The 19879-nt window shown below is 50.7% G+C and overlaps 1 protein-coding gene across 1 annotated transcript; it reads right to left on the bottom strand.

Annotated features, from left to right (window-relative positions):
- Nucleotides 1-3883: 3883 nt before the first annotated feature.
- ntn4 (netrin 4) lies at nucleotides 3884-19264 on the bottom strand. The gene is made up of 10 exons (XM_078100508.1): nucleotides 17805-19264; nucleotides 15983-16533; nucleotides 11585-11863; nucleotides 9109-9235; nucleotides 8766-8951; nucleotides 5874-6087; nucleotides 5675-5760; nucleotides 5370-5438; nucleotides 5111-5284; nucleotides 3884-5000 (listed from the first exon to the last, which is right to left on the bottom strand). Exons 1-10 carry the CDS (start codon nucleotides 17848-17850, stop codon nucleotides 4861-4863), a joined length of 1872 nt encoding a protein of 623 aa, XP_077956634.1. The 5' UTR covers nucleotides 17851-19264; the 3' UTR covers nucleotides 3884-4860.
- Nucleotides 19265-19879: the final 615 nt, after the last annotated feature.

The following is a 19879-nucleotide window of genomic DNA, read 5'->3' as shown; positions in this document are numbered from 1 at the left end:
AGCAGCTCGTTTTGCTTTCACAGCCTATTTTAAAGGAAGGTTCAGTGTCGCTTTTGTTGTGACTCGTTGTTTTCCGGCAAACACGCTGATTAAACTCTGAACACTGAAACTAGAAGCTGACAATCTGCTGCTTTGGAAACTTCAGTTGTTTGTTAGACCTTTAAACCGGTTCTAGACAGATGTAGAGCCAGCAGCTGGTTTTGTTATGCTGGTTATCTTTCTGTATTTTTGACTCAACAGTGAATAAATAGTCCGCCACATAATCCCCATGAAAACATGTCATTCATTTTTACATGTAAAGGATCAAAACCAAGGGAGATTTATCCTGCAATTAGAGACCTTTACAGTGCTGATAGTTGGCAGATTATTTTACCCAAGCAAGCTGTTTTATCTTTTTTAAAGTCGTTGCACTAAGCTAAGCTAAGCTAAACAGCAAAAATGATATTGATCTCGTCTCAAGGAGAAGAAAAAAAACAAGTTGATGATTTTCTGATGTCGTGGAACAACATTTTGTCATAAATAAATCACGACGGGAAAAAGACAACACGAAACTACAGCCGACCGGTCGGGTGTTTTAATCAGTTTATTGTTGTCTGTCCTGACTTGTCACGAGGGGCCTCGTCCGCCCCGTTGTCACGGTGATGCGCGATAACGCCGTCACGTCAGGCTCCTCGTTTTCACGGCCGTACAATAATCAGCAGCAGCAGCAGCGTCTCGATCACTCTGCTATGTCAACACCGCCCTCCCTGTCGTGGCTTGCTCCAGGTGATCTTCAGGTGCAGAGAAACATTCCTCGTGTGTGTGTGTGTTTGTGTGTGTGTGTGTGTGTTTTCATGTGCAATTAAGAAAAAAAAAGAGCGGGTGTCCTGAGGACGGGGCTGCATGTTTTCAGCCCTTCTCATTTCCCGAGTGAATCACAGCTGACGGGTTAATGCTGCCCACATGACTCGATCATCCAGCACACACTTCCTCCCCCATGAGGAGAAATCCCCTCCCTCCGTATGCATCCCCCCCCCCCCCATCGGGACCTGTGGGTGCTCGTAGCTGTGTGACACCCGTCGCAGGCCATTGTGTCTCAGGGTGCTGCCGTGGAGGCTCCCAGGGAGAGGAGTGGAAGGTGTGTGTGTGTGTGTGTGTGTGTGGGAGGAGGGCGGGTGGTGCAGGGTGGGGGGTGGGAGGTGGTGGTGGGGGGGGGGGGGGGGGTATTGTCCCTGAGCCTGCGGGAGCTGCCATGCACTGCGCGGCCAATAGCAACACAAGAATGCTGACGGGACAAAGGCCATAACTCCATTCTATAGCAACACAAGCGGGTCATTGTGCTCACACGGGCACACACACACACACACACACACACACACACACACACACACACACGCACACGCATGTATTCGTCATTACTACAATAACTCACATATACGCTATAATGGGGCAAACTATGTATCCGTGCAAGCGTGCCAAACACTCATTCATCAACTAGTTTCCCACACCGTGCCCCCCCCCCCCCCCCCCCCCAAAAGGACATCTCCATCACGGGCTGAGAATGGTCAGTCAATCTGGGGACAATGAGTTGGGGGGGTTGTTGTGGCTCCCTGTTGCGTCTACGCTTCAAGGCCAGTTCCCACTACACGAACCCCCTCCTTCCTGCCACCTGCAAAGTGAAGGAGCGCGCGGGGGGGGGTGAGAAATCAACGGGGGTCACAACAGTCAAGATCCCACACGAGGCGCCGGAGTATTTTCGGAAAAATGTGCGCAGGCAGCGTTTTACTCCGTACTGTCCTGTTGCCGCGGCAACGTGGACCAAAACAAAGTCTCAGGCGACCACGTTGGCCCCTTTTAAACGATCACAACCTTCGGCTACTGTCCCCCCCCCCCCCCCCCCCCGTGCAAATCAAACACAGTTTACCACCGTTGCTGTCCCACTTAGTAAAGACAGCAACTGTTTAAAGGCCCTTATTGAACATTGATCCCGTCTTCACCTGCGATTGCTCATCTAATGTAGTGTGTCTGCTTTGATGAAGCCTTTCTGATAGCAGATTTTTGCACATGGAGACCAAAGACACAAAAGGATTTGAGCGGTTCCCAACCTACAGGTCGGCCCCCTTCTGAAGGGTTACCGCCATTATTAAAACGAAGAATGTTTACGAGAGAACGGATCAGATTGAAGAACTTTTGTCGGAAGAAATGCGTAATTATTGGCGGGTTGTAGAAGCGGGTTGGATTCACGGAGGGAGATTGCCGCAAACGCCGGTTTGCCGGTCGAGAGGTGCGCAAAGTTGTGGAGGAAAATACGGGACGAATGTGTCTGCGATTAAAAGCAGCAGTGGCGATGCACGGGGCAATAAAGTCTATGATAAATAAATAAACAAACAAATAAATAAATAGACGTGACTCTCTAGGTCGTCTTCAACAGAAACACGTCACTCCGCCTGTTGTTCTGGCGGTGAATCGCTCTGCAACACACGCAGAACCGCGAATTGAAACGAGTGCGTCGACGCAACGACGCAGACGCAGGCGCCGGCCTTCACCGGGGATGTCATGAGTTGATTAACGGGGAAGGAAGAAAAAGCGAAGGTCTTGGACGCAAGTATGCAAAATCTTGCTCACGATTGCTTCTATCGGATGAAATATTGGATAATTTCAATTTGGGCCTCAAAAAACAAAAGTTTCCACTGATCTCTTTTCGCCACATTTGTATTTTGAAAGTGCATTTGCAATTTGGTTTGAAGGAAATACCCCAATTATCGCTCAGTTGGTAAATCAATTAACTAAAGACTTTTTAAGGTTCTAGTAAAGTACAGTTTCCCTGATTGTGATGCGCGTGGTTACTTCCCACCTCTTCCCACCGGTCACATTCCTCTTCCCGGGCGCACTCGCTCACCTCCTCGCCGCCGTGACCCCTCTGCCACTAATCTGGGAATGAGGAAACACGGATAGGAGAGGTCCCGCCCCCCCCCCCCTCCTCCCATCCACTCACCTCTGGTCGAGGAGGGCGGGCCGGCCCGACAGGTGAGTGACCTTTGACCCGGCCCGCTGCGGAGCGCTGCTCAAACGCGGCAGGAATGTGTCCGCACCTTTTCGGGCCAACCGCGTCACGGCGAGCGGTCGGCGGAGGACGCGCGCAGGCCGCCCAAACAGAGGGTGTGTGTGTGTGTGTGTGTGTGTGTGTGTCTGCCTCTCTGTTATGGTCTACATTCTGTGGCACTGTGTGAATGCAGGGGAGAGTGTTTTGGGAGCGAGATTGATGGATGACTTAATCTGAAGGGACACAGGGAATGTGTGTGTCTGTTTGCGTGTGTGTGTGTGTGTGTGTGTGAGAAAGAGAGCAGGGTGATAAGGATATTTTTGTCCATTTTATGTGAAGCATTTCAAGGCCTGGGCGGTTATATCAACTGTTGCTGAGAGTCTCCGTTTATCTGACAAGAGAATGTTTCTGGGAAAAGTTTCGATTGGCATTTAAATAAAGCTCGTCAGCCATCGTCAGCTGGGACTTTAAAGGAGACGTTTGCTTTATTATAACTCTTAATTCAGTGGTTGGTTTCGTCTAGCATCACGTAAGCTAACGTGCTAGCTCGTCTGCTATGGTTACCCCCTGCTGTTTGCTTGTGTTGCGCTGCGCGCGCTGCTCGTAGCTCAGTGTACCGCAGGACACTGGGACCTTCCCTCGATTTATCTGCTGCTGAAAAAGCATCGGTGCGTCTCAGTAGGAAAGTACATTATTGTCTGGTTACTTACATGCTGTATTATGTCCTCTGGGAGTCTTTCAAACATCACAATCCCATTAGCTAGAACTTATTTGATGCCATATTTGGAGTGAAGTTGGCTCACATTGTTTTGTTGTTGTTTTTACGTTGTCCGTCGAAACACGTACAAAATGAGAACACGGTTGGAATCATCCTTTAATGTTACCATGTACAAAAACAATTAAACAAAGCGGCAAAAAGATGAACATAATATTTATATAGATATATACAAATAATACTGTACAAGAGCCAAAAGGAAGCAATAACAAAGGATTTTCCGGAGGGTGTAATAGGAGATGAATCAAACACAAACCCAGCGCTGCATCATGAACATTGGACTGGCAGCGTTTTGAAAGTCTACACAAACCTACGGCAAAGAGCTGGACTTGATCTGGACTGTGCTCGTAGTAAACCTCTGCATTCACACACAAACGCACACGTTTCCCAAAACGGGCAAACGCATTCACACCACGGTTGTAAAATCCATTCACTCCCGTTTCAACACAGGCGCACCTGGACTGGTTTAAGATTTAACCACCTGTAGTGGCTTGTATGGCTTGTTCAGCGTCAACACACACACACACACACACAGCTGTGTGGAAAAGTGTCCCGTGTGATCGGGAATGGTTGTGCATTTAGTGTGCGTGTGTGTTAAATCTTGTGTGTCTGCGTGTCCTCAGTCCATCTTCGGCTAAAGTGCTGCAGAGAGGAAGAGATTCAGTCTTTAACGCACGTCGACGGCGTCCAGATGGAGCAGAAAGCACTCGGCCCCAAGCGCTGAATTCCTCAGCTCCTTGAGCGGCGGCGGCGGCGGCGGCAGAAGAAGAAACCCTACTGTGCAAGACGTGAAGCGACTTAATAGAATGAAGGTCCCGCGTGCTTTCGGGGTGGGCGGAGTCCGCCGCCGGCTCCCGCCGGACCGCAGCGGAGGAGTAAAAGGGCCTTTCGTTCACCTCGGTTTCAGCCGTCCCAAAACCCCCGAAGCAACCAGCTCCCAGACCAGTGCGATTCGGCCCTCCACATCTGGAGGGGAATGAAAGTCAGAGGCGTTCGCGGTCCCGTCCGTCCTGCCGGGGGAGGGGAGGGGAGGGGGAGGGGTGCGTTTCTCGACCCGTCCCGCCTACCAGTTGCAGTCTTTCTTGAGGAGCGCGAGGACTTTGCGCCCCAAGCTTGCCGTCCAAGGCTTGACGAAGCTCTTCATGTTGACCAGGAGGCGGCCCTGCTTACGGTCCGAGTGGCCCGCCATGAGGTACTCCAGCCCTGAGGAGCGAGGTCAGAAGGTCATGGACGTTTAACCCACCTCCATCGACTTCAACGCGTCCGAACAAAAAACGTTGAAAATCGTTGAAACGAACGAGTGTTGGTCTCACCTGGGTTGAGGATCGGGCAGGTGCACCCCCGCGCGGTCCAGGACTCGGGGTAAAGGGTGACCGGCCCTCGCCGTATCTTCAACTTGGTGCTCTGACTCAGCACCTTCTGAACCTCGGCCTCCACCTCGGCGTGGGAGCCCTTGTCGTGGGCCGACAGCACTTTCACCTTCAGGACTGAGAGTCGAGCGGAGAAGAAGAGAATCCATTAAAGCCTCGATAAAATCCTTAAAAGGGTCAAACAGCCCGAGAGGATCCTCACCGTACGCGTAACTCATGGTGCAGAAGAGTTTACTGTTGGTCAGGGCTTGCTCTTTGCACACGCACTTCTCTGCAGGAGAAAGACACAGTTACAGATTCATATCTATAACATAACTGGTGTGTGTGTGTGTGTGTGTGTGTGTGTGTGTGTGTGTGTGGTCTCAGATACGGCGTCCTAAGAATGCGATCGCGGCGTGCGTGTCCCGTGAGGAATGTGCTTATGAAAGCTGCGGTTACAGGCAGGTGGTGGTGGGGGGTACACACACACACACACACACACACACACACACTGTCTCTGTTGCTCACCTGGGAGGCGGGCAGAGAAGAGTTCGTCCGCTCTGAAGATCCACCCCGAATCGCTGGAGTTCCTGTCGAAGTTGTCCAGGTCGGAGCTGCACAAACGCATCACAACGTCAACACACACACACACACACACACACACACACAAGTGGGTATGCAGATGTCTTTGCAGATGAGTACGGCTATCTATGTGTCCTCCGCTCACCCGTACACGCAGTCTCCGGTGAACGGGTCGCAGTCTCCGGCGCAGTCGCAGGGACGGCAGCCGTACTCGTGGAAGCCCCAGTATCCCACCATGCACCTCTCGCAGCGGACGCCGTCCACTCCGGGTTTGCAGATGCAGTTTCCGTTGGAGGGGTCGCAGAGTGAGCCGCCGGCCGGGTGGAAGGGCGTGGAGCCCAGGGGGTGACAGCTGCATGCTGGTCAGTAAGGAATTAAAAGAAGGATGAAAATAATTCAGTGAAAGGTCGTTTCAAAGTAAAGTTACAGTTACATCTTTTTTTCGTCTTTTAAATGGGCGTAATTGCACGGCCGACTCCAATAGATTTATTGCAATGTGTATTGTATACTATCAAAGACACTTGTATCGCCCGATGAGCTCTCTTATAATATATAATCTTATAATAAAATAATTCAAAATTCCAGGAAAACAAAAGAAGTCCTATCTGGCAGCATTGAGTCTAAAGGTCTTTTAAGTCGACACTTTGCTGACCTGTAAATTACAAATTTATTACCAGGACTCGAGTATTTCATCACTCATCAGTTGTTCTATTTGGCTGCCTGATGTTGTTGCAGGACCCCCCCCCCCTCTAATTGTGGGCTGATGTTCTTTAAACAACCTCCAAAAACAATATACACACCCATGTTTCCACTGCTGAGAAAACTACGGTCTGCTTTCTTCTGTTTTCTACGGTACTGTTATCAGCACTTGGACCCGGAGCTTTTCTCCCCGGGAAGGGGGGGGGGGGGTCTGGAGCCGTGTCTCTGCTGTTTAATGATGCTTGAAGCTGGACTGGCGGTAAATTACTCCAACTACTTACCGTACACCCCAGAAGCATCATGTTTTCCTCAAACCGAAGCTCTTATTGTGAAATTCACGTGACCGCGCACACAGTTGACTGTAAACAAAGTAACACGTTCCTAAGATCGGGAGCTTTTCGTAAACACCTCAAGAGGCTGCGATTGAAAGTTCATCCTCGAACCTCGGAGCAGACGACAACAACAAGCGCCATTTAGCGGCTTTTCTGGAGATTTTAATTGCATCACCCAAGTTGTCCACTTGTCATGAAATATGCAGCTAGATGTTGTGCCGACTAATTTATCCATCCGTCAATTTCTGATTTTTGAATAATAAACAGATTAATTCATAATGCAAACAGTTGATGTGACTCACTAAAATGATTATTTCGCTCTATTCTCGTACACGTGTTTCCTCGTTAAAAAGGAGCAGCAGTGACACATTTCCACACGTTGGTTGGTGAGCGGCCTCCACACGCTAATAATTAACAGCGCGGCACCTCAGTTCCGTGTGGAGCCGACGAACACGTGTGACCATGTGTTTGATGAGGCCGCGTGTTTACATATCTGCTTGAGAGTTTATGAGCACTTGAAAGGGGAGGATGGGAGGCGGGGGGGTCACTACACAAGGACTGCTTTGTGTAAATATGACTATGATAACTTTATGAGACATGACAAGACACCTGCCCGAGCGAACCGGTGTGGACAACAATCTCACACACACACTAAAGAGTTTTTGTGTCTACAAGCGTAGTGTTTTCCTTCCAGCGCCCCTCGAAACCTGGTATGAAAAAAATGTTCCTCACGACGGAGGGAAATTCCTCCGCTGTCAGCGGGATTTCACAACCCGTACCTCCGTCTCGGCGGTTCTCCAAAGCCGGCCCTCGCCCCTTTTCTGTCCTTATCCCTCCCCGGTTACAGCCACAGGCGGTTTGCAGGTGCAGAGAAACCCCCGTATTCCCGACACCCAATCCCCGAAATCTAGACCCTGTGACACGTCTGTCTTTCAGGAAAAAGTTGGCACACTCGTTCTCTGACTGTCAGGGGTGTCACCACACCTAAACGTCACGGCCTTAAATTGGCACGGGGTAAAGATGTAAAATGATGAGGTTATAAGCTTATAAAATGGAACAATGGAGCGGGGGCTGTATCATCTTGGCATCCATTAGCTCCAAAGGGAGAAAACTCAAAGAAGTTGGTGGGCTTGAACGGTTTGAAATGACCATTCATTCAGTTACACTAACCGTCTACACGCTGGAGGAATTCGTAACCCTCAAGCCTTTCAGCCCCAATGTCCTCACTCTGAAGGAGTGAATTGGTCCTCACAAAGATAGCTGCAAAAGCTCACACACACACACACACACACACACAGACGATGTGTGCGTCCAGCATACCTGCAGGACGGAGCTGACTGGGTCAAATCTGACACATGATCAGACGGGGAATGCAGCCACCACCGCGTGTTTATGGATGACTATCGCGTGTTTACTTAAGAGTCGACTCGTCGCCGCAGGGCAGCACGCCGCTCAAACACGCAAACACACCGAGGACCCCCCCTCCCCCCCACGTGCACCCCGCCAAACCCACGCGTGACTCGGGGGAAATCGTGGGTTTGGCGGGGTGCACCTGAATAATGGCGAAACAAGCCGGAGATGGACACGCGGGGGGGGGGTTTGTGTGTCAAGAGAAGGAATGCCGCCGTCTGATGAGCCACATGGGTGTAAGAGCTGGATGGAGCGTGGGCCGTCTGCTGACTCACACACGCACACACACACACACACACACACACACAGGGCCAGGTGTCCATCAGGTGTCTACCCGGCGCCATCCGGCACGTCCCAGCTTGCGATCTCGGTTCCCTCGCATTCCTCGTGAGCGCGTGGTCGCCGTGCCGGCGGTGGGTGCACGAGGCCCGATTGTTGTGATTCCCACCAGCAACATGTTTCTTATCAACACGGGAATGATTAATTACGTTGCGTGACATTTACTGCGTTTGCGGTTTGCCAAGAAATGCAGGGGCGGGGCAACACGTGAGCGAGCGAGTGTGTGTGTGTGTTGTTGGCGTGTGTGCGCGTCTCACGTCTGCAGGAGTCGGCGGCCGTGCGCGGCCTCCGGCGGTCCCTGTAGAAGCCGGCTTCGCACGCGTCACACCGCCGGCCCTCGGTGTTGTGCAGGCAGTCGCAGACGCCTCCGCTGCGCTGGCCGGACTCGCGCCACGCCGTCCAGTCGAAGCGGCAGCTCTCGGCGTGCTGGTTGCACTCGCACTCTGGCGTGAGAAGGGGGCGGGAAAAAAAAAAAAAAAAAGAGTAGAAAGTCGTCTGTCTGTCATTTTGGGGAAGACGACTTGTCCACACAACCGCACGTCTTCTCACAGGCAGAGGTGTCGACCCCGGCGGCCGTTAGAGAGGTTTGTTTTGACTCACTGGAACATTCGTGCGGCGCGCCCGTCAGTCCGTCGGCGGGCTGCCAGGGCCGGTCGTTGTAGAGCGGCGTGCAGCGCTCGCAGTGATCACCTGCAGTGTTGTGTCTGCACACACACTTGCCGTGAACCTGAGGGGGAGAGAGAGAGAGAGAGAGAGAGAGCTCGTTAGCAAGCAGCAAAGTGATAGACGGAGGTAGAGGAACAAAGAGGTCAGTGTGATGGAGAGGAAGGTTTCCCACGTGAGGACGAGCGAGCCGGGGGGTCGGGGGGGGGTTCCTCGCACATTTTTACCCACTCTCCATTTCTCTCCTTCGTCTCTGCCTTTCTCCTCCTCTTCATCTCTCCCTCTCTTTCTCTCGTACTCTCTCGCCTGAAAATTAGTGAATGGACATTGATTGTTTGGCTTAATCACTGGAAACCAGAACGGGCCTCTGGTCTGAAAAGCTTGTGTGTGTGTGTGTGTGTGTGTGTGTGAGAAAACTATGCAGTGAGAGCGAGCACAATAACAATCTCCTTGTCATTCCTGTGAGCTGGAATGCCATGCATGCTGGATAATGATTGAAGGAGAAGGGGGGTGGGGGGGGGCAATGCATCTGAGGAAGCTCTTTATTTGTTTGCGTTGCACCGTGCAACTATAATGTAGGGACACACAGTGTTATGCAACGATCGCACACACACACTGGCACACGACGTGAAAGATAACTGGACAAAAACACACATTAGTTTCCCACGATGTGCGGCGGCTCTGACGTGGAGGCAAACACACTGGACTTAAACGCATCCACGCGCTATAGAACGCAGCCAACAGGTCCTCTGACGCCAGACCAGCGCTGCGACGGAGAGGCGATCACATGACCGCTCTCACAGTAAACAGGCAGAAGCAACACGAGAGGGAACTAACGACGCAGATCGCAAACATAATAAATAACAGTAATTAATGGAAAACAGTGGATGGAAATTAGTGGAAAAAGACGACATGGACAAAAGGGAAAAGGGCAGCGGCAGCAGCCGGCTCGGGTCCAGACAGCTGGTGTTTAAACCCACTTCACGTATTTAACATGCCGTGATACGGTGCAAATGAACACACGTGCACACACGCATGTATGTACACTCCACCACTCATGGGACATAAAAGAGAGCGATTGATATCGGTTACTTTAAATTTCCCTATACGTTCCAAAAAGGAAGAATCTAGCGGTTGTGTGACTAAATCGGCCAGAATAATTTGAGTCTGGTAATGTGATGAGTATTGTTAAACATTGAAGTGACAATGGACGGCTTCACGCATTAAAACCAGCAGCAACTGCCATTTGAGATTGATCTCGAAGGATGAAGTGTCTTCAGACCATTTAAGTGTGTCCAGTTTTTATCCATGTGTTCCTCAGACTTCATATAATCTTCACTCACGTGGACGTGAAATAATGTAAAGATCTGACACACAAATATCTCATAGAAGTGTCTAAAAGCAGAGCCGACAAATGAATGTGTGTTGGCTTTGTGGCTAAGGGGGACGGACCAGACCTTTGGTGTTGTTACCTGAGGACCGCGGCAGCTCTCTCTCTCTCTCTCAGTGAGGGAATACTTCCAACTGGGCAAACGCCCGCGCCCTCCCTGAGTCATCCGTAATCTCTCCCCCTAATCTCCCCTCTCGTGCTGCTCTGCTAGTTTGGCTTTCGCTCTCGGTTCGATACGGAGACACAAAAAACAAAGCGCCGGTGAGACGGCTGTAAAACTTATGTAACTTTTGGTGTGTTGACCTGCAGGATGCCCTGCTAGGATCTACCTTTTGAACCCGCGGGCCTCGGGCGCAGTTGGACTAATATCTGCGATGAAAAATGAATCTGCCACACATGTGGGCGTCGAATTGATCTGTTGCTGATGTTGTTACCCTGGCGTGTGCACTTGGTGGGTCAAGTCTTGCAGCCTGGTGGTCTAAAGACTTTTTTTCCATCAGATTTTTTATCAAAAGAAGGAAATCCTGATGAAAACATTCAGTTGAGCTGCTTGGAATTTCTTGGCATGGAAATAGCCAAATTTAAGGACTGCGTCTAATAAATCATCTATCAGCAACTTAAAAAAAGAAGAAAAAAAAATATATCTCTCATTCATCACGAATAATACCAAACATTCTGCTTATCGGGACAAAATATGTCGCAATGGAATTTTTAGCATTTGATAAGTTAAAATATGTTTATGTCCATGCATCATGCAGTAGATGACTCATGGTTCGGTTGTTGACTCTCACTGATTGCAGCACAACAGACTGTTGGTGCAGATAGTTGTGATAAGAGCATTAATCGATGTCTACATCTCTTGGCTTTGTTATGACAATCAGCGGATCGCGTCGTGCACGCCCCGACACACTCTGAGTGCACAACAGAAACCGCTTCAATTCGGTCAGAGCCAAAACCCGGTGAGTTAGCCCACGGTCGGCTAACGAGCTAGCTCGTCACGCTGACCCCATGCTGCTGCCTTACCACGTGGTTGGTGCGGTCCCTGACGGGCTGGTAGCCCGGGGCGGTCACGCACTGCTCGGCGTGCCCGTTACAGAAGCAGCTCCCCTTCACGATCAGGTCGTAGATGGCGAAGTGGCGGGTGGGCGGAGCCTCGCCCGCGGCGGCGAGGTCTTTGGCCTGGCAGGGACACGGCTGCCGCTTCAGCAACCTGATCCGGACGTTGGTCACCCTCAGCTGCTGCTGGCCCTCCACCCCGAACGGATCCAGGGACTCCCACTTGGGGAGAGCGCGGTAGATCACCTGTTGGACGGAGAGAGACGCATTGGCTCTCGTCATTTCGGATGGAATCGAGTCCATTTTGAGAAAGAAACTGGCAACAAAGCAGCAGAACGATGCGATTCGTCGCAGGCCGTGTGCGTAGGATCCAGTGAAGAGTGTGAAGATCATGGGGCGTCGTATTCCAATAGACACACAATAACCTTTTTATTCAACATCCTGAACTGCCGACGACACCTTAGTTCAACCTACGCGACCCCTTCCTAGTTTTTCATTTCGCAGAATGCTTAAGACAGAAAACCTTGTGTGAACGAGTACGACGCGGTGTCGCTTTTAAACTGTCGGCTGAAGGAATTTGGCCGGTCAGGAACTTTTCGTTTCCTTCTCTGTGAGGCTCTTGAACATAAACTCACACGGGGTTGGCGCTCCACTCGGAAGGTGAGGTTGTTTTGTTAGCTCCGTGGTTTCCCCTCATCCTTGATTCACCTCTTCTTTATTCCTCTGAATCCTAAAAAGAATAATAGAATTCCCTATAGCCCCCAAAAAAAGGGCCCTGTTCTCTGTTGCAGCCGCTGAGGCGGATTAGACGTATTCAGCGACACAATCAGGTTCATTGATGCTTCTCGTGTCACTGAATCTGTCACGTTTGTTTTGGTACCGTTTGCCCACCAAACTACGACCTTCCACCCTGTCGTCATTGGCTACGTTCTCACGTGACCACGGGGGGCGCTGGGTGTCCTCAAATGAGTTTTCCCAACCTTTACACCCCCCTCCATGTCTGGTCCCCTGGACATCCTTCAAATCCAAGATCCCTTTTATGGGCGGCCTGCCATCGCCATGGCTACTGCTGCCGCTAGCAACCAACACTACTGCCGTTGCCGGGGTGAAAAAGTGGTGTCCGCCACAACTCCCGCTGTGAAAGAAATGTGCGTGTTTGCAGTGTGTCTCTTTACAAAGTGTGAGTCGTTGTCGCCGGCCGTCATTGATATCGTTGGGACGACCGGTGTGTGTTTGTATGTGTGCGCGTTCTCATTGGTTGAAGCACGACGACAGCGAAGAAAGACCCCATGTGGCTCCCTCATTGGCCCCGTGCCTGTGCGAGAGTGCGATGGGCGGGGCGCCATTGATATCCCCGTTGTTGTCAGAGGTTGCGGGGTCACAGCATTGTGGTCCACAATTAAGAGAACACGACAAATAGGACGAGGGGCGCCGGCCCGCGGGAGACCTCGGAGGGAAGGGACGAACAAAGACGAAGACGGAGATCCAGCTTCACATAACTCAGGGCCGCACAAAAGGCCGACGACAGCCCGGTGACACCACAGCAACACACACACACACACACACAAACACACACCAGTTTTTGCTTTCCTTTACAAAACACAAATTCCTCACCAAGCGTACATGGAGCTTTTACTACTCGGTAGTAATGCCTCGTTGTTTTACTGTAAATCTGGAGACACAATATTAGCGTTCGCAAATACGCTGATGAGACCCACATTTACCTTTTTGAACGGTCAGTTTTATTTCAAGCATTATTTTACTCCCAGCTGCTTATTTCATTTTCACTATGAACACGATGCACATTCATTGCTTATTCGTGTTGTCTTTCCCTTTTTTTCCCGCCTCCCTTTTATCACGCAAAGCGTTTTCCAAGCTTAAAGACTTATATTTCATTCAGATAACAGTGAACAAGTTTTTGATTGAGATCCATCATCGAGGTGAGATGTGGCGTTGAGGAATTTTTGATTAAATCAGGGTTACGGAGCAACGTTTTAACAAGTGGTTCCTCTTTTTCTTTGCATCTCAAACTCACTATAGCAAGCAGAAAATGAGAAGTGGCTTAGGTTTCAAAATACTAAATGATTCTTAATAAGATAAAGGACACACGATGCGGTTTAGTGAGAAACAGACTGTACACATTCATATTGGTTAATAAGGGAACACAACAGGGGGCCTTTAACTGTGAATTTACAGATTGAAACTCTATTTCTAGCTGCTGCTGCTGTTTATATGGTGGAATCTGAGAACTAATCCATTAATAATAGTAGTTAATAGTACCGTATGACGTTTTTCAGTGCAGACCGCATGAAAAAGGATTTGAAAGCGGCGTGCGACTGAAAATGCTCTAAAGTCTTTGACCGTGTTAGAGAGTCACTGCTCAGATACCCTGCAGACTAAGGGACTAGAAACCTGGAGTCGGGTGAACGGCCACTATATTAATCAATCGTGTAATTACAGACGTTTAAACCCAACAGTCCCGAAAGCGTGTATACCTGCCATTAAAAACATGCAAGAAATGAAAGGGCAAAAAGAACCACATTTTAAGTTTTGTCCACTTGGGCCCCCGAGACAACGGGTTCAGTGTGGGCCATGTGTTCACCTCAGGCTGAATAATAGAGTAAGTCTGGCTTAATTCCATCAAAGCGCTGTGGACTGTAATCTGGTAAACAGGCACAATGGGCCTGATGGAAGGAGAAAGAAAGCAGGGGGGGGGGGCAACGGTACCAAAATCCATCAGAGCAACACTACTTCCTTCCCGGAAGACTGACGGAAAGCCGACTACGTGTTAACTGAAAGGCCACGGACGAGTGTGTATGCGTGTGTGTGTGTGTTCGAGGAACTGTGAAAAAGAGAGAGTGTGTCTGTTGGCTGGTCTGCCTCCCTCTCCTTCCCAAGGAGGTCAGTCTCTACAAGAAGCCCTCACATTCTTCCAGCCCAGCTGACCTCATAAATAAGGAAAGAAACCCAGCGCACACACACACACACACACACACACACGCACACACCACCTTTACAGGTGAAGGCCAAAAGCTTTTAGTGAAATGGTGACGTGCTTTATGTCAGATGTGTTTTACCATTTCTCTTACTCTGAAATGATTATCCCATGAATAGAGTGTGTAATCTGTCGACATACTGTACGTCTGGTGGGATTTGTGTGACGGACGTCACGTCAAGCTGCAAATTCTCACAACTGAGAATGTTTCTAGTCTGATGTCGTGTCGACTGAGCAGAAGCCACGCGGTGCAGCTGAAGTTAGCGAGCGTGAAGCGAGGAAACGGGGAGCTACACCCATGAGCCTCGTGCACAGTAAAAGGCTTCGTTGTCATCACTTTGCACGAACCACGCGCTGTAAAACCGCCATTAAAGCCGTACAACAAAAACACACAGGAGCAAAGAGAGAGAGAGAGAGAGCGGCGACAGGTGGGCAGCTGCTGGTCCGTCAGAGCGCTGCTTGAACTCTTTTTAACCCCTGGCTGGAGGGGTCAGAGGTCAGAGGTCACGCTCACACAGGTGCTGACTCGGAGAGATACGGGGAAAAAGGCTATAATTCACACCTTTGAGTAAAAAAGGTGTGAAACTTGTGTAAAAAAAAATGCACAGCTGCTTTATTTCGTACATGAATGAATGATTGAGTGTCCAGCAGCAGAATGAGGCCTCTAACAGTGAAACACATGGAAGAGGTTGTGGAGGTGGTGCACACACACGTTGAATATCACAGCGCTGCGGGGAGTCCGGAGCAGCAGCACGCCTGGCATGCGCCTCCAAGCACATCTGCAGAGCAGCTCCCGACACACACGGCTTCAATTAAACATCGACGGGCTGCAGGAAGCCGTCTCAGGCTTCAGTCAATGTACGCCTGCACACACACACACACACACACACACACACACACACACAGACAGACAGCTTCCCACACCTGGCTGAGCTCACGGGACCGGATCTGTTCCAGGAGGACGGGTAATGAACTCACTTTAAATCATTCGCTGAGAAAAGAACGTCTCGTATTACGATTCAACCAATGTGACCCAATTATCGTTTCATTGATGGAGGAAGAAAGAGCCGAGGGAGGAAACTCTCCGCCCCCCCCCCCCCCCCCCCTCCCCTGCAGCGCTTCACTGCAGGTGTGCGTCGGTCTCGCCTACCGCACCTGCGTCAACCTGCCTCCTCAGCCGCCCGGCTGTGTTCCGATTGAGAGAAATGGTGTCGAATTCAACCGGTGAGGCAAATCGGATCTTTATCAAAATCTCGTCCCTCCGCTTAAACACACTGAGAGGAAACTGTTGTTTGTGGGAGAGAAAAGTGAGAAGTTGTTTTTCGTCGTCTGATGTAAAAGATGAGAGGCCTCGCGGCCCCCCTCCTCACCTCGCCGCGGTCGCAGGGATAAGCCCCGGAGTACTTGGCGGTGCAGGCGGCCCCGTCGCGGCCCGCCTTTCCCCCCTCCTCCATCCCGAAGGCGGCGCTGCAGTTGCCGGCGTAGTACTGCAGCATCCGCCACGACCGGCCGAAGTCCTGCGAGCGCTCCAGGGTCATGGCGGCCGGCCTCGGCGAGCGAAACACCACGATGAGGTGGGTGAAGTAGAACTCCGCCTCCAGGTCCAGCTGCACCGTCTCCGACTCGACCCCCTCGGCCGACTGCCACCAGGTGTTGGGGTGACGGAAGGAGGAGTCCGACATGGCGCCGGCCAGGTGGGACAGCAGGGGCAGGCCGGCGTTGCACTTGGCGCACCTGGCGGCGTGGCAGGCCAGGTTGGCGTCGGGGTCGGAGTAGGAGCAGTAGAGCTCGGTGGCGTTGTTGCCGCAGACGGTCTGCGTCAGGACCCGGCGACCCAGGGCCAGGTTGCCCATGCGGGGGTTGCAGGCCCGGCTCTCGCAGCGAGGACCCACGCCGGCGCGAAACACCTCCACCGACAGACCTGCGCGGGAGAGAAAGAGAGGGAGGAGGAAGGAGGGAGGAGGGAGGGAGGAGGGAAAGATGTCAAGTGGGTTATCATACCTCGGATTAAGTGTCGTTACTATTAATCCGATTAAAATAGCTCTAAAATCACAAACTCTACAAGCCACTGGGACAGACGAGAGACAAGCGTGAGTGCTTTTCTTTTGGAACTTGTTGTTTTATAAAGAAGAATCCAAATAGACAGAACATTTCAGTTAAAAGCCACTTTTCCCATCTGAGCTGATTTTATTTTGTGTAATAACTGACAATATAAAAGCATTAAAATGCGTCGTTAGTAAGCATTTAATGGCCCTATAGAGCTAAAACTTCTTTTAGAGGTTTTTGGAGATTTTCATGAACAGACAAATGTGGATCCGAGTAACAGAGTCTGTGTGAGAGTCTGTGGGCGAGCTGAGAATAACAGTGACTCAGTGTGTGTGTGTGTGTGTGTGTGTGTGTGTGTGTGTGTGTGTGTACACGCACACAAGCCAAGTGCTTTACCTCGATGGGAAATGTAACGCAAAAGGGATAATAGAGGCATTGTGCACCTGCCTGCAGCCAGCGTGGACTCTAACGCAGACAAAGTTTGGCAGCTCGCGTGGGATGAGCAGCATTCAGACGCTTTGCACCCCCCCCCACCCTCCCTCCCCCCCCCCGCCCGAGGGCCACCGTGTCATCTTCCAACGTGGATTTATTATCTTACGTGGGAGACTCGTATTAAACCGTAGGGCCTGGATGGGTGAACTTTTGCACCGAGGGACCTGCCCTGCAGGGATGTTCTTTGTTGGAGTGCAGTTCATGTCGAATTACGTAACTGTCTGTCTGAGGAGAAGACTGAAACTCTTTGGATTGAATAACCTTTTGTTTTGTGCCAACTAATAAATAAGTTAGTGATGATACGTATATTCAAATGGATATATATATAAGCATATGTGTGTGTTATTTAGGAAATATGAATCTAAATGGATAAATCACATCTCTTATACTGCTATTATCATTATCACAAACCGTGGCAGGGACCAGCGATGAGGCGATGAGACATGTCCTCACTGCTCTGTCCCCGAGGGGTTTAAAGGGAGACTGTTTCATAATTTAGTTGATGACATAAAATCAGGCATAAACGTTTTATAGACGAGGGTTCAGCTTCTAAAAGCATCCGGGCCACTTCTGCATCGCTGCACTTTGAATTGGTGACAATATCTCATATGTCATTATGTTTTTACACGGCTATTAAAATAAAAGCACACTAACCTGCATTTGACAACAAGGCCACGCTGATGGCGAATAACATCATCATGTCTGCGCGTTTCAAACGAATAATCCCAAATGCGCGAGGAGAGGCGGAGAACCCGTGTTGTCACTTCATCCGCGGACGGTCGAGTGCGCGGGTTCAAATCCGGTGCGGACTTTCTCTCTCACTCAGCCGCGAGCCGGTGAGCCGACGGCGGCGCGCGGAGGAGCGACGTGAGCCCGGACGGCGCGCGGCGTCCCGCTGCGAGAAGAGGAGGAGGAGCAGGAGGAGGAAAGGGACCGGTCGGCCCGGCTCGTCTGCTGCTTCTGGACCCGCAGCGTGTTTCATTTCTCTCTCCCCCCTCCACCCCACCCCACCCATCCACCCAAACCCCGAGTGTGCGCCCGGTGCTCCGCTCTGCCGCCGCGCGTCTGCCCTGCGGGGAGCGCGCACGGGGGACGCAGAGCTCGTGCGCCGCGGCGGCGGCGGCGGCGGCTCCGCCCCTCGGCGCGGCGCGAGTTAAAGGAACATTCCAGTCGGAACGGGGAGGAAGGGGGGGGGGGGGGGGGGGGTCCTGCTCCTCTCCCCAGCGGGGGGTCAGCGGCGGTGTGTGACTTTACTCCATCCGAGACCTAAACTTCTGTTCAGGGATCCGAAAGCAGCAATTACAAGAATTCAAAGGTGTCAGTGCCGATTTACATAATGAATTCACCATATTAATCAATGATGTCATAATAATATAGATCGAGCTACCCAGCGGTAAATTAAATCAGCTCATGTTTATCTGATGTACCAAGTATTTTTTTTTACAATCCAGTATTTTATTGATATTTGGGCACATTTTCTGACTAATTGGCTTCGGATGGAGGGAGAACAAACACACACAAAGTAATACAGGTTTCACCGATTGGCTGCTCGGCTGCAGCCTTTGTCGACAACATTGTTGGAGTTTCATTCAAAACCAGTGAAATGTGCCCCAATAACAGCAAACTTTTCAATTCTGCTCTCCGCATGGCCGTCTGCAAACAACAATGGCTGCTTGAAGTCCCTCAAAAAGAGGGATACCTGCGTTCATATGCGGAACATATTAATCTTTCAACTGCCACAACTTGTGTTTCGGTTGCGCGTCATACGTCTGCCCCCCGGTGCTCGGTGACTGTACACAAAAAGTGCATGTTGGAACAACCGCTCCTTCCGCTCCGGGCCTCCGGGGTCAAGCTCCACTGAACACAGCGCGGCTTCGGCTTTTCTGTCTGCTGTTCCCAGGCGTTATGCTAAGCTAAGCCAATGGCCCTCAGACATCTTATCTAACTATTGGCAAGAAGGGGGTAAACCGGGTCTTCACTACGGCGTCTGACAAACACTGGATTTATTTTTTCCCACAGCCACGGAGGTGTGTGAGTCCCGTGCTTCACACTTCCTGCAGTTCATCCTCTCCAGTCAGTTAACTTCAGTCTCTCAGCTTTCCCCTGCAGACTTCAAAGAGCTGAGTGGCATCAGACTGGAATGATCCGGCTGGCCTCTTCCACAAAGCCGCCTTCCTCCTCATTGAGGTTGTGCTTGTTGTGTGTGTGAAGTCTTTTATCTCTTTTGCATGGACACTTTTTGGTCTTTTGGCGGTTTGGCGTCATCTCGTAGTCGTTGTGCATCTCTCTGTGTTTGCACCTTTTCATGGAGGCTCATATTTTCCTCACAGGGACCTTTTGTGTCTTTATGGTCGTCTTTTAGTCTCCGTGGACGCGGTCCTTGGCGCTGAAGTTTTGTTGTGTCTGTTTGTCTCTGGTCTCTTAGTGATGGTTTTCATTTTTTTAGGCCATTTTCAACATTCACCCACCCACACAAAGTGTTATCATGCCTGCCTGACACGGTGACTGACTGACGGATTGGTTAATTACACGGAGAGCGACTCAAGAGGAGAGAGAAGAAGAAAAGGCTAAATGATGTAAGGACATGAGTATTTCAAACATGCAAAGAAAGCTTGAAAGCAATTTCAGAGGAATTTTCTGGCAGAACCCAGAACTTCACCGTAGGAAATCAGATGTTGCTTTTATTCAAGGGAGCAGGTTTGGACTTGTTAGAGGCTTAAGTAACAGTC

The sequence above is a fragment of the Gasterosteus aculeatus genome, chromosome 4, assembly GCF_964276395.1.
Source record: "Gasterosteus aculeatus chromosome 4, fGasAcu3.hap1.1, whole genome shotgun sequence".
NCBI lineage: Eukaryota > Metazoa > Chordata > Actinopteri > Perciformes > Gasterosteidae > Gasterosteus > Gasterosteus aculeatus.
Note: the sequence above shows the minus strand (reverse complement) of the source record. Positions and strands in the feature narration are given on the sequence as shown.